Source organism: Myotis daubentonii, chromosome 16 (genome assembly GCF_963259705.1).
Source record: "Myotis daubentonii chromosome 16, mMyoDau2.1, whole genome shotgun sequence".
Lineage (NCBI taxonomy): Eukaryota > Metazoa > Chordata > Mammalia > Chiroptera > Vespertilionidae > Myotis > Myotis daubentonii.
In genome coordinates, this window is record NC_081855.1 from 38,710,628 (window position 1) to 38,723,551 (window position 12,924).

Here is a 12,924-nt window from a genome sequence, read left to right on the forward strand (position 1 = left end):
CATGCAGGAGGAGCCAATCAATGATTCTCTCTCATCATTGAGGTTTCTATCTCTCTCTCTCCTTTCGCTGAAATCACTTTAAAAAAATGCCACATATTTAAAGATACAGATAAAGTGTTTACAAGTGAAATTATATGTTGGGATTTGCTTTAACATACTCTCCTCCACAAAAAGTGGGGGGACAGATGAAACAAGAGCAGCAGACTATTGATGGCAATTGAAGCTGGGTGATAGGTACACAGAGGTTTATTATACTTTACTAGAGGCCCGGTGCATGAATTCATGCATGGGTGGGGTCCAGCCAGCCCGCTCTGATTGGGGCCAGCCACAGGGAGGGTCCAAGGGCAGCTGGTGGGCCGGCCCCACTCCCGATCTGGGTGGGGGGGCCGACTGGGGATGGGGCCAGCCAGGGGAGGGTCCGCAGGTGGTTGGCCAGCTGGTCTCGCCCCCTGGTTGAACTCCCGGTCGAGGGGACAATTTGCATATTAGCCTTTTATTATATAGGATACTTTTGTGGATGCATGAAAGGTCCCAGAATAAAGTTTAAGAAAATAATAAAAGTGCTCCCAGGGGGTGGTGGAAGGGCACTAATTCAGAGCTCCGATTCTATCACTAGAGATCCTCCCAAGCCTTAGCTTTCAGGGCTACAGTCCGGGCCAAAGTGCCCGTTCCACAGCCACCCAAGGTCACAGGGGTCAAGCTCCTGGGCTGTCATTTTGTCCCCCAGCAGCCCTGTGCGATAGCGGAGGGGGCTCCCTTCCTCCCTATTTTCAGTAAGAAAATCCCCACCCTGCCCCTCTCCCACCCCGGCCCGGGGCTGACGCACCAGCCGGAAGGAGCGGAGCACCGACAGCCCCTGCACGTTGGCCAGGCCCAGCTCCACCAGGCTGAGCGTGACGATGATGCTGTCGAAGATGTTCCAGCCCTGCTGGAAGTACTCGTAGGGGTCCAAGGCGATGAGCTTCAGCACCATCTCTGCTGTGAAGATGCCCGTGAAGACCTGTGGGGTGGGGGGCGGCCCCGTCACAGGTCACAGAGCTTCCGGGAGCACAAGGCTTTGAGAGTCCCTACCCGACTCCCACCTCCTGGCAGAGCCTGTGGGGCCCAGAACCCTGAAGAGGCAGGTAGTGGTGACCACGGCACCCGCGCGTGTGTGAGTGAGGAGTGGGGTGGCCATTCCACAGGGGAGATGGGGACCAGCCAGAGACCTGGGCCCTTCCGCTTTTGGCCATGTGACCGAGGGCCAGCCCTCAACGTCTCGGGGCCACTCACAGAATAATTAGCACTCACAGAGGGCTTTGTGGTTGCCATGATAACCTCATTGGTATGCCGGTTTCTGTGTCATTGGAAGGGATTATCACACCCGTCTCAGGAAAAGGAAACTGAGGCTCAGAGAGGTTAGCGGGAAGTGCTCGGTCGTGCTGCCCACATGGGAACGAGTCAAGTCTCAAACCTGCTTGATTCAGTGTCCTGTTTCTGCTCCCTACAGCCTCTCTACCCTCCCTGGCATGGGTCTCAGGACCCAGCCTCTTGGTGGGCTTGGAAGTCTAGGGCAGGGGCCAAGAGAGGGCAAAGTTGGAAACAATGAGAAGGCCAGAGCTGCCTCACCCCCAAACACAGCCCTCTATATGGCGTCTGAGGGCTGCAGAGTCCCTGAAAACTACCCCCTCTCCCCCAGGGCACGGCCCCCCTCCTGCCAGACACCAGCTGCCCTGGGTCCACAGCTTGCCCTGGCACATGCTGAGCCCCGCCCAGGAGCTGTCTCTGGCCATAGCAGGTGCCCAGTCGGGAGCAGAATGTGGGCAGGGGGTGAGCAGGCTGTGGGCCGGCCCCATCACGTACACCCCAGCAGCTGCACCAAGTCCAGAGCACGCCCTGGCCCCTCCAGCCCAGCCATTGCTGCTCGGGCATCTCCACGGAACACACTTGCCTGCCTCCCAGGCTGGGGACTCCAAGGTCCGAATCCCTTGCTGTCCACCCTTCCTCAAGCCTCATATCTCACTCTCCTAGCCCCCCCTGACCCTCAGGGTGCGGGAGTGCCTGGCCCATTTGCCATCCTGAAAACATTTGAAGGAAACTGAGAAGGGCGGGCAGGGCTGGAGGAGGAGGCGGCTTTTTCCCTTTGTCAGGCTCCACCGTGGCTGGCAACGAGGTGATAATGCTCCTAATGGGTAGGGATAAGCAGGCGGATCAGTGTGTGTCAACAATAGCGGAGCAGGCAGGGCTGCAGAGGGTAGTAAGCCTGGCCATGCTGGAGAAAGGGTAGCGGGCAGGGGGCTGAGGGTTGGGAGGCTATGCCCTGTGGCCTCCAGGATGAGCTGGGGCCTCTTGGGCCAGGGTGCCCATGGCTATATGCCCTACTTCCAGGTCCCGTAGTCCCTCTTAGGCCCACAACAAACAATCTCTAAAGGTGCAGAGACTTGTCACCCAGTCCCCCCACCTCCGTTGCCCCAACTCCCCCATATCTGCATCCATAGCATGACCTGGACTCCAGATCCCCGGAGTCCTGATCTTAAGGATTCCAGAACCTCATCCCCACTCTCTCTGCTCCCAGCTATCCTGAAACCCAAATACATCCCGTGGATCACCCCATATACCTTCCTTGTACATCAACTTATGTCCCCCACATGCTGGGAAAATAACCCCAGCCTGTCTACGTATGCCCCCAATAGTGCCCCATATTTCCACACAGCTGAGAGGGCTCCATCAGGCCCCGTGTCCTCTTCTGTCCTGCCTGGGAATGACCACCCCTCCCTTGTCCCCTCCCTACCAGGTTGCCCACGCTGAGCACGTGGTCAAACTCCTCTGTCATGGGGTAATGCTCCATGGCCATGAAGAGGGTGTTGAGCACGATGCAGATGGTGATGCCCAGGTCCACGAAGGGGTCCATGACAATCAGGTGGATGATGTTCTTGAACTTCATCCATGGGGCGCAGCAGTTCCATATGAGCACTTTGTGGGCACACTTGTACCACCATGGTGGGCACTTCTGGTGCGCCTCTTCCAGCTCTGGGGGTAGGGTGGAATCAGACAGGTGATGTGGATCCCCCTCTCAGTGGCTACCTTCCTCCACTTGGTCTTTGGGGCTCCCCAAGCCCTGCCCCTTGGATCACATCTCAAACCTCACCCCTCAGGGCCCCCTACTCGAAGCGACACCTCTCACTGCATCACCCTCAAAACCCAACCCTTTAGACCCTGTCCCCCAAAGACCTGCCCTTTATCGGCCTTTGCCCCAGGCCCCTTCTCTCAATGGGCTATTTCAAGCTTCGGCCTTCTTGACACAACCCACAAAGCCCTGCCCCTCAGTGACTGCCACCCCCGCCAGTGGCCCAGGACAGTGATCCTGCACCCTGCTCTCGCAGTGCCTGAGGGTCCCTGGTTGGAGGTCACTGCTGGGGGTCGGTTCCCAGGTCCTCCTGCTGCTGGCCAGTGCCACTGGGGAGCAGACTGGGATCCCCCTGTGGGCTCTTTATTGCTTTGGCAGCAATGCCGGCCCCTCCAGACTGTTCCCAGCCCATCAGTCACTTCCCATCAGGGTGGCTTTCTGGAAATGTCCCCCGTTCTTGCCGCCCTTGCTCAGAAGCCCGTAAGGCCCATGGATGAAGCTGCTCCTCCACCTGGACTTGCAGGCCTGTGCTGCTGTGGGAATCCCCGGCCCAGGCATGATCTCATTTCCTTCCCACCAGAACGTCACACATGCTGTTAGCGCGTCCATCTCATAGAGGAGGGAAGGGGACTGGAGTGGGGCAGTCCCATGGATCCTTGGATTTGCAAGCATGATTGGGACACCCCAGGGGTGGGGGTGGCTGACTCTCACCCCCACCCAGGAGTTAGCAACCTGGGCCACTCATACAGGCTACACATTCTAGTCCAGCGGTTCTCAACCTGTGGGTCGCAAACCCTTTGGGGGTCGAACGACCCTTTCACAGGGGTCACCTAAGACCATCGGAAAACACATAGATAATTACATATTGTTTTTGTGATTCATCACTATGCTTTAATTATGTTCAATTTGTAACAATGAAAATACATCCTGCATATCAGATATTTACATGAAGATTCATAACAGTAGCAACATTACAGTTATGAAGTAGCAACGAAAATAATTTTATGGTTGGGGGTCACCACAACATGAGGAACTGTATTAAAGGGTCGCGGCATTAGGACAGTTGAGAACCACTGTTCTAGTCTGACCTTAACAACGCCACCCCACCCCCAACTTGGCTGCTACTGCAGGTGCTACTGCCAAAAATTCTCACAAGCATCCAGCAAGGGCAGTGTTGAGTGATCTCCTAGGCCAGCTCTGCCCAGCATTCTCTGGGGCATTCTCTGGCAGGGCACCCATACCTGGATGCCTGTCATACAAGGTTAGGTGAGATGGTGCCCTCTAGAGGTGTGCAAAGTCCTCTAGAATGGCGGTCGCCAACCTTTCCGACCTCATGGACCACCCGTTGGCAACCGTTGCTCTAGGACCTCCAAGTCCTTCCTGACACAAGTGGCCTGGGAAGGGAACCAGATCTCTTCTATGACAGATTTCCTTCCTTCCCTCACTCCCTCTCTCTCTCTTTTCTTCCCTCCCTCCTTGTCATTCATCCATATACCCATGTGTTTCTTCCCATTCATTAATCTTTCAGCCCATCCATCTATCCATCATCTATCCATCATCCATTCATCCATCCATTCATCCACCCATCCATCTATCCATCCATTCATCCATCCATCCAATTGTGTAAATCTATCTACCTTCTTTTTATTAACTCATGCTTATCCTCCTCCTGAGACTTGGGGAGCAGCATGGGCATTTGAGGGAGTCTGTGACTCTCCCTAGGCAGAGTCTGGCCTTTGGCCTTTAACTTTTACCCAGAGACATTTGAGGAGCAGGATCTCCCGTTTCCGGAACTTTGGGCCTTCCTGGTTAGTATTAGTATCCTGTCCTCCATTGCCTTGGCAGTCCCCAAGGTCCTCCCGGAAGCCCCCATTTCCCGTGGCAGCCTGGCCTTGCAGCCAGAACTGGGCAGGGTAAGCCAGGACTATATTTATCATGGCCATTTCTTCGATGCCAATATTAAGTTACTGTCCTCCTGAAGCTGGGCCCAGCCAGCCCCGCCCTCACTTCCCCAGGAGCCCAAGTGGCCTGATGGGCAGGACATGCAGTGTAGGATGGGTATGGGGGAGCCGGGCACTCACCTTCCATAGCATCTGAGATGGCGCTGTCTGCGCTGCAGCTCGGCCTTGGGGGCCCCTTCTCCCCTGGTGATGTGTCCAGGCTGCCATTGCAGTCTTTGCCATGGGCTGGGTCACCATCGGCCTCCGCATCTTCCAGAGCCTGGGCAGCCTTGGCCTGTGGACCAGCAGGGTGATGGGCATGAAGTCCATTTCTGAGCCAGGAGGATGGACTGATTGACTTTCAGAGCTTCCTCACGAACCCTTTAGGATGGGGCCCCTCTTCTTGGCCTGCACTGAACCTAGTGGTGGTCCAAGGTGACAGAGGACCCTCATCCTTGGAGACCCTCCACTCTGAGCCGTGACTGAGCCTGCGCTTTGTGAGATGATGAGAGAGTGGGCACTGCTCCCTGCAGCCTCATTAGGACCCGCCCCTCTCTTGACAGGGACCCATATTCTGCCCAGAAAGAATCACAAAATCATAGATATTCAAGCTGGCAGGCTACTTCTGATTCCTTGTCACATATGGGGAAACTGAGGCACAGAGCTGCAAAATACTCTTTCTACTGCCTGGATGTCTCCCATCCAACCAAAGCCCCCAGCCCGGGGCCTCTACTCCCCCTGCCTCCAAGCCCCGCCCCTTCCTCTCCCTCACCCTCAGCCTGCCCAGGAGAACCCAGGCTGAGGGGCAGGGAGATAGATCCCTGGGTCCTCGGCCTCCTCTCTCTGAGTCCAGACCTTCTCCATTTCCTCCTGATGCTTTTTGTATTTCTCCAGCAGCTGCTGAAACTCCTCTTCTTTCTCCAGATCCTCAGCCATGTTGGCCTCGTTCTGCTCAGCGTAGGCCATGGCTACCACCGCCAGGATCAGGTTGATGAGGTAAAAGGAGCCCAGGAAGATGATGACCACAAAGAAGAGCATGTAGGTCTTGCCGGCTGCTCGGAGGGTCTGGGGGTGGGGGCAGGACAGGAAGTATCACATGGTGCCTGCCTGCTTCACCCACCACCCCTCTCCACACACCCATTGCCCAGAGAGGTCAACAGAGAGGGTCCCTCAGAGAGCCTGGTGATTTGAGGCAGGGTCTGGTCATCCTTGACAGGCTAAACCACACTCTGGGGAACTTCCAAATGTATACCCAGGACCCAGACTTTCCTGGTCTCCTGACTCAGAGAGCCCTGAGGACCAGCCAGACATCGTGAAGTCAGAGAGCCAGGATAAAAAATGGTGAACATGGGCTATGGGGGCTTGAGTCCTAGCTTTGCAATGGTGCCTGGTGTCTAGTAAGAGCTCAACAGATAATGGTTATTATTATTATTACTATTTTCATTAATATCATCAGTGTTAGAAGTATCACCAGGGACCAGAAGACATTGTCGCTCCAGTAGAAGCTACTGCAAACAGTAGAAGCTAAATAATTGTGTCTGGGGCCCTGGCTGGTTTGGCTCAGTGGATAGAGCTTTGGCCGGCAAACTGAAGGGTTGCAGGTTCAATTCTGGTCATGGGCAACTACCTGGGTTGCAGGCTTGATCCCCGGTCCCAGTCAGGGTGCATGCAAGAGGCAACCAATCGATGTGTCTCTCTCACATCGATGTTTCTCTGTCTGTCTCTCCCTTTCCCTTCCACTCTAAAGATCAATGGAAAAATGTCCTCGTGTGACGATTAGACAACAAGTTAAAAAAATAAAAAATTGTATCTGGGTAGAGTTGAATTTCTTTTTTTTCTTTTTTTTAATTTTATGTGCCTCAGGCATGAAACAGCTCTGGCCACCAACACAGACATCAAGCTAGGATGAACTAAGGACTGTACATCTGCTTTGCCCCTGATTGATATAAGAGCAACACCACCAATCAGGTGTCTCCTTGCCCATTGCCCATTGCCCATTGCCAGGGGGTCTTTTTTTTAAAATATATTTTATTGATTTTTTACAGAGAGGTAGGGAGAGGGATAGAGAGTTAGAAACATCAATGAGAGAGAAACATCAATCAGCTGCCTCCTGCACACTCCCCACTAGGGATGTGCCTGCAACCAAGGTACATGCCCTTGACCCGGAATCGAACCTGGGACCCTTGAGTCCGCAGGCCGATGCTCTATCCACTGAGCCAAACCGGTTAGGGCAGAGTTGAATTTCTAAGCTGCCCTGTGGTACTTTAAGGACTGGGGATCTGTGCCAGGCCTGGATCTCAGCAAAGGTGGAGAAGGATAAAGAGGCTATGGCTCAGATCTGGGCAGGTACCCAATGTGGGGGGCTTTAAGAAGCTGTCTGTATGTAGGGGCACTGAGGGGGTCCCACAGGTGAGACAGCCCTGCTGGGGGTCCTGCCAGGCGACGAAGAGGCCGTGGGGATGAGGGAGGCTCTAGGGCTGGAGAGCAGGGCGGCGCAGCAGTACCAGCTGGAAGAGGTTCTCCCAATAGTCCTGTGTCATGAGGCGGAAGAGAGACAGGAAGGCCCAGCTGAAGGTGTCATAGCTGGTGTAGCCATAGTTGGGGTTCCGCCCAGCCTTTATGCACTGGTAACCCTCGGGGCAGCGCCTGGGGATAGGATGGGGTCTGGTTTTAGGGAAGAAGGAGAGCCCCAACTGGGGGGCCAAGAAAGGGGGGCATCAAGCAGGGGGAAATGCTTCATTCCTGTGTCCCAGAAACAGGGAGATGTTCCATCCACGCCCATAGGTTTCCCTTCTATTCCCATCCTCCCCTGGCCCTTGGCCCTGAGCAGCCCCCCGTTTTCTGACACCCCCGGGGCATCTTTTCCCATCGCCCAGCATCACTCACCCAGCGTCGCTGCTGTTCCCACAGAGCAGGGCGTCGAGGGCACCCTCCAGGAAATAGAAGTTCCCTTGGGGTCAGAGGCCACAGAGGATACATGTCACCACATGGACACACCGTGGGCACATGTACCCACTGCACACCTGGGGACACATCTGTGTGGACCGCACCAAACAGCTGCTTCCTGGTACCCCTCCCCCTCCTTTAGGGGCATCCCCAAATCCTAAGATCTCTGGGTAGATACACGGCAGGGAGCTCAGCTCCAAGTGGTGTGAGCTCGGTGCCTGGTGTGGTTGCACAGTCAGAATGAGCCGGGACACAGAGAGACGGGAGGAACATGTATGTGTGTGCATGGGGCTGCCATGTGTCTGCCAGGGCCCCTGACCGAGGGCTGAGGCTGGGGGACGAGGAGGCCAGACCCCAGGGTACAGGCTGAAGAAGGGGTACCTGTTTCTAATTTGCCAGAAGGCATTGTGTAGACGAATGGTGGCCGTGGGAGAATGTGTGCCTTGTGTGTGAGTATGTAAGGTGTGAGTATGTAAACAGGATGTGGGTGTGTGGGTGCCTGGTGGTGGCCCTGGCAGGGAGTGCATAGGTTAAGGACGAGGGAACACGGACTGCTGCTTTATATAGTGGAAGCTTCAGGATTTTCTAAGCAATTTGGCATCTGTTGACCTATTAACCCTTTGAGAAAGGTGTTGTCATCTCAGTTTTCCAGGTGAGGACTCAGCATCAGGGAGACCAAGTGACTTGTCAGAGGCAAGTGGTAAGTGATGGATCTCAGCTCAGGTCCTCTCCTGTTATTTATCTCACAGGGGCTGCCCTCGGGACTGGGACTGGCCCCCCGGCCTTCCAGCCTCCATCCTTACCTTCATCACTGATGTAAGCATCCCAATCGAAGGTGTAGTTGCTGGCCCTGCTCTCCGGGCTGTCCCAGGTGCCGTTGCCGTACCACGTGTCGTTGCTGCCCCAGGTGTCGTTGCCGTACCACATCTCATCGTCGTACCACGTGCTGTTGGTGTCGTTGAAGGGCGGGGGCCACCGCACGCACTTCTGCCGCAGATTCCCCATGAAGAGCTGCAGCCCCACCAGGGCGAAGACGCTCAGGCAGAAGACGGTGAGGATCATCACATCCGAGAGCTTTTTCACCGACTGGATCAGGGCTCCCACAATCGTCTTCAGACCTGACCGTGGGTGGGTAAGAGTATGGACGGGGAGCAGGCAGGGCAGGGTGCTAACTCACTCCCTCATCCTCCAAGCCTCTGCCTACTCCATCTCCTCAAGACCTGACTTACCAGGGGCACCACTTCCCGGAAAGCTTCCCCAATTAACCCCACGCTTCTCTGATCACGTGCTTAAGCAGGAGCCTTCGATGGCCACAGAATCTCAGCCACCAGGAGAATGGGCTATCAAGACTTCACGGGCTGCTGCCTGACTCACGGAACAGCACACAGGGACACAGTGGAGCGTAATAAATGTCACTAGGGCCTGGCTGTTTGCTCAGTGGTTAGAGCATCGGCCCGAGGACCAAAGGGTCACAGGTTTGATTCCCGGTCAAGGGCATGTATCTGGTTGCAGGCTTGATCCCTGGCCCTGGTTGGGGCACGTGCAGGAGGTAACCAATGATGTGTCTCTCTCACATTGATGTTTCTCTCTCTCTCTTCCCCTTTTCCCTCCCCTCAACTCGAAAAAATCAATGGAAAAAATATCCTCAGGTGAGGATTAAAAAAAAAAAAAAGTTAAGAGAGAAATATACATTTAAAAAATAGATATAGCCGAAACCGGTTTGGCTCAGTGGATAGAGCGTCAGCCTGTGGACTGAGAGGTCCCAGGTTCGATTCCGGTCAAGGGCATGTGCCTGGGTTGCGGGCACATCCCCGGTGGGGGGTGTGCAGGAAGCGGCTGATCGATGTTTCTCTCTCATCGATGTTTCTAACTCTCTCTATCTCTCTCCCTTCCTCTCTGTGAAAAATCAATAAAATATATATATTTAAAAAAAATTAAAAAAAATAAAAATAAAAAATAGATATAAATAGAAAACAAACAAAAAAATAAATGTCACTAGGTCAGCATTCCCAAAGTGTGTTCCACAAAACACTAATCTCCCAAACTGTGCCCTAAAGGGGAGCTGGTATTCAATTATGTTCGGGAAAGGCTGAGCTGTGTATTTCTCTTGGAGAGTCACTGTGTAGATCATCTAATCAAAGGTTCTGACAAGTCCTCCAGAAACAAACAAAAACTTCTAATACCATGTTTATTAACGTACTCAGCCACAGAACCCCTTTCCCGATAATGCCTGTCAACCCCCAAGGAATAGCGGGGTTCACGCTGAGAAGCTCTAGACCAGCTGTTCTCAACCTGTGGGTCGCGACCCCTTTGGCGGTCAAACGACCCTTTCACCGGGGTCGCCTAAGACCATCCTGCATATCAGATATTTACATTTCAATTCATAACAGTAGCAACATGACAGTTATGAAGTAGCAATGAAAATAATTTTATGGTTGGGTCACAACATGAGGAACTGTATTTAAAGGGCCAGAAGGTTGAGAACCACCGCCCTGGACTGACTTTGTATGATCATTGCATTCGGCCCTTTGGATGGACAGCGGCATAAACAAAACTTAGGGAATTCCAGGGGCCGATTCCCATCGTTTATGGAAGAGCCCTTCCCTTGGGCCTAATCATAGCGTCTCTCGCTTCAGTATTAGTTTATTTCCTTTTCTTATCCTGGCATAGACAAGAGATGCTCAGCAGCCTCCTTATAAAAGCCCGCCAGAGCTCCGAGGATGCTGGGAGTGTGGCATCGAGGAAAGGTGCCGTGGCCTTGGCTCCGTGGCCGGCGTTCGGCCTTCGGTCAGCACTTGTCCCTACTGGGGTCTCTTGGGGCCCCCTTCCCACACCGCAGTGTGAGGCCTTCGGTCTGGAGGAGAACTCGGGTGCTTTCTAGCATTAAGACGGAGCCATTGCCCCTCCTCCCAGAGCCTGCTCGCCATCCCTTATCGCCTTTCTCTCCTCTAATGAGCCTTCTCCAGTTTCTACGCGTGCTTTTTTTGAGGGTCTGGATGATCTGGGTTCTATTTATTTCCTGCTTCCTGATGCATTACTTTGGCATTGCCCGGGCCCATGGCTCAGTGGGCAAGCAGTGTGCTCCCTGTGGAGCCTCAGGGCCGGGACTTTCCACACGGATCCCTGTGTGTCTCGGCTGGAGGTCGCTGCTCTGCACACTGGCCGTGCACTAGTGCTCTAAGTACCTTACCGATATTAAAGCATTTGATCCCCATAATGGCCCCAGGCACGGCACTGTTATTATCCGCATCCTACAGATACTGAGGCACAGACAGGGTCAGCCACTGGCCCAAGGTCAAAGTTAGGAAATGGTGGAGGTGAGAGCTGACATAGGCAGTCTGGCTCCAGAGTCTGTGCTCCTCCCCCCTTGCTATGCAGCCTCTCAAATGCCCATCCTCCAACGGGGCCCTTTTCTCCTCTCTGGCCGTGGGACACCCTCTCTGTGTCCACGCTTTGGTGTGTGTCTTACACACTCAGCCTGGGAGTCTTGTGACCCTGGGTCAGGCTCCTGGAACTTGGGCATGAGGGTGGGGGGGCTGTTGACCCCAGCGGAGGGTCCCTGCACCTCCCCAGTACCTGGGATGACTGTGATGGTTTTCAGGGCCCGCAGCACCCGGAAGGTTCTCAGGGCGGAGATGTTGCCCAAGTCCACAAACTCCGTCACGTACCTGGGTGGGGGTGGGGGTGGGGTGAAGGCTGTGTCAGAGCCGGGGGTAGGCGAGAGGATAGAAATCAGGAATCCTTGTAGTTGGGGTTCCCACAGGGGGCTGGGGAGCAGGTCACTCCGAGGTTCCTATGGGAGCCTGAGAGTTGGGAGAGAGGGCAGGAGCTGGGCTGGGGAGTGGGTATGGCCTCCCAGTGGGTGAGGCCTTGGGCTCAGGGCTGTTGTAGGCTCAGGGCTGCTGTGTGAGGTTGTACATGGTGTGTGTGCGGGCGGCAGCAGGAAAGCCTTCAAACCAGACCCTGGGATGGTGGCTCCGGGAGTTGTGCGTATAGCTCACTGTCAGCACCCTGCCCCGAGGCCCCTGCAGTCCACCCTCTGAGAGGGTGAGCCCACTCAGCTGCTCTCTTTGAGGCCTGGCCCTCTCCACTCCCCTGGCCACAGCCTCAGGACACCCCGGGCCCTGCTCACGCCATCATGATGACGCTGAAGTCCAGCCAGTTCCAGGGGTCCCGGAGGAACGTGAAGTCGTCGACGCAGAAGCCTCGGGACAGCATCTTGATGAATGACTCGAAGGTGTAGATGCCCGTGAAGGTGTACCTGCGGGGAGAGGGCCGGCCAGGGCCACGCGTGTCATGCCTGGGTAGGGGTGTGGGTGGCAGTGATGGACCTCCCAGGATGGAGGGGCATAGAAGTGAGCTATGCCACCCGGGGCTGAGGACGCTGGTGAGAATGACAGTGTGTGCCACCTGGAGGCTTAAGGTGTCGATGGGGTGATAGTGACAGTATGTGTCCCCCTGGAACACAATCCTCAGAGTGCGGAATCCCAGGGCCCGAGGGGTGGGGCTGGGGAAGGCTGTGGGAGGGGAGGGGAGACTTACTCCACGTTCTTGGACCAGGGGGGCGGATCACTCATGGTCATGAACACGCAATTGGTCAAGATGGTGATCATGATGAACATGCTGAACAGCGTTGGGGGGAGGGTCAAGGAAAGTGAGGGAGCAGGTGGGGAAGGGAGGTGGACAGAGGGCCTCCTCGCCCACAGCACCCCATTTTGCTGATCCCTACCCCCGCCTCTGCCTCTTCCCCCCCCTGCGCTCGCCCCTCTCAGCAGGATATGAGTGGATGAGCACCTTGATGGCGCCGCGTCTGATGATGTTGAAGGGGCTCAGCAGGTAGAGGGCGGGGGTGGCCGAGAAGCGGAAGATGGACTTGCCCTTGTTGAGCACGATGAAGGTCTGAGGCAGGGAGAGAGCTGTGAGGCCTAGGGA

At 55.1% G+C, this 12,924-nt stretch overlaps 1 protein-coding gene and 1 pseudogene across 1 annotated transcript in view; both read right to left on the reverse strand.

Moving 5' to 3' along the window:
* SCN4A (sodium voltage-gated channel alpha subunit 4) overlaps positions 1–12,924 on the reverse strand; it is a 45,994-nt gene that overhangs the window by 18,575 nt on the left and 14,495 nt on the right. Inside the window, exons 3-13 of the mRNA XM_059669952.1 lie at positions 12,773–12,891; positions 12,535–12,624; positions 12,125–12,253; positions 11,569–11,660; positions 8,796–9,110; positions 7,933–7,996; positions 7,551–7,692; positions 5,902–6,111; positions 5,188–5,341; positions 2,771–3,009; positions 827–1,000 (exon numbers count right to left, since the gene is read on the reverse strand). Coding sequence (XP_059525935.1) covers positions 827–1,000; positions 2,771–3,009; positions 5,188–5,341; positions 5,902–6,111; positions 7,551–7,692; positions 7,933–7,996; positions 8,796–9,110; positions 11,569–11,660; positions 12,125–12,253; positions 12,535–12,624; positions 12,773–12,891 — 1,728 coding nt within the window. The remainder of the gene's footprint in view (positions 1–826; positions 1,001–2,770; positions 3,010–5,187; positions 5,342–5,901; positions 6,112–7,550; positions 7,693–7,932; positions 7,997–8,795; positions 9,111–11,568; positions 11,661–12,124; positions 12,254–12,534; positions 12,625–12,772; positions 12,892–12,924) is intronic.
* Positions 6,897–7,041, reverse strand: LOC132219467 (small nucleolar RNA SNORA48; annotated as a pseudogene).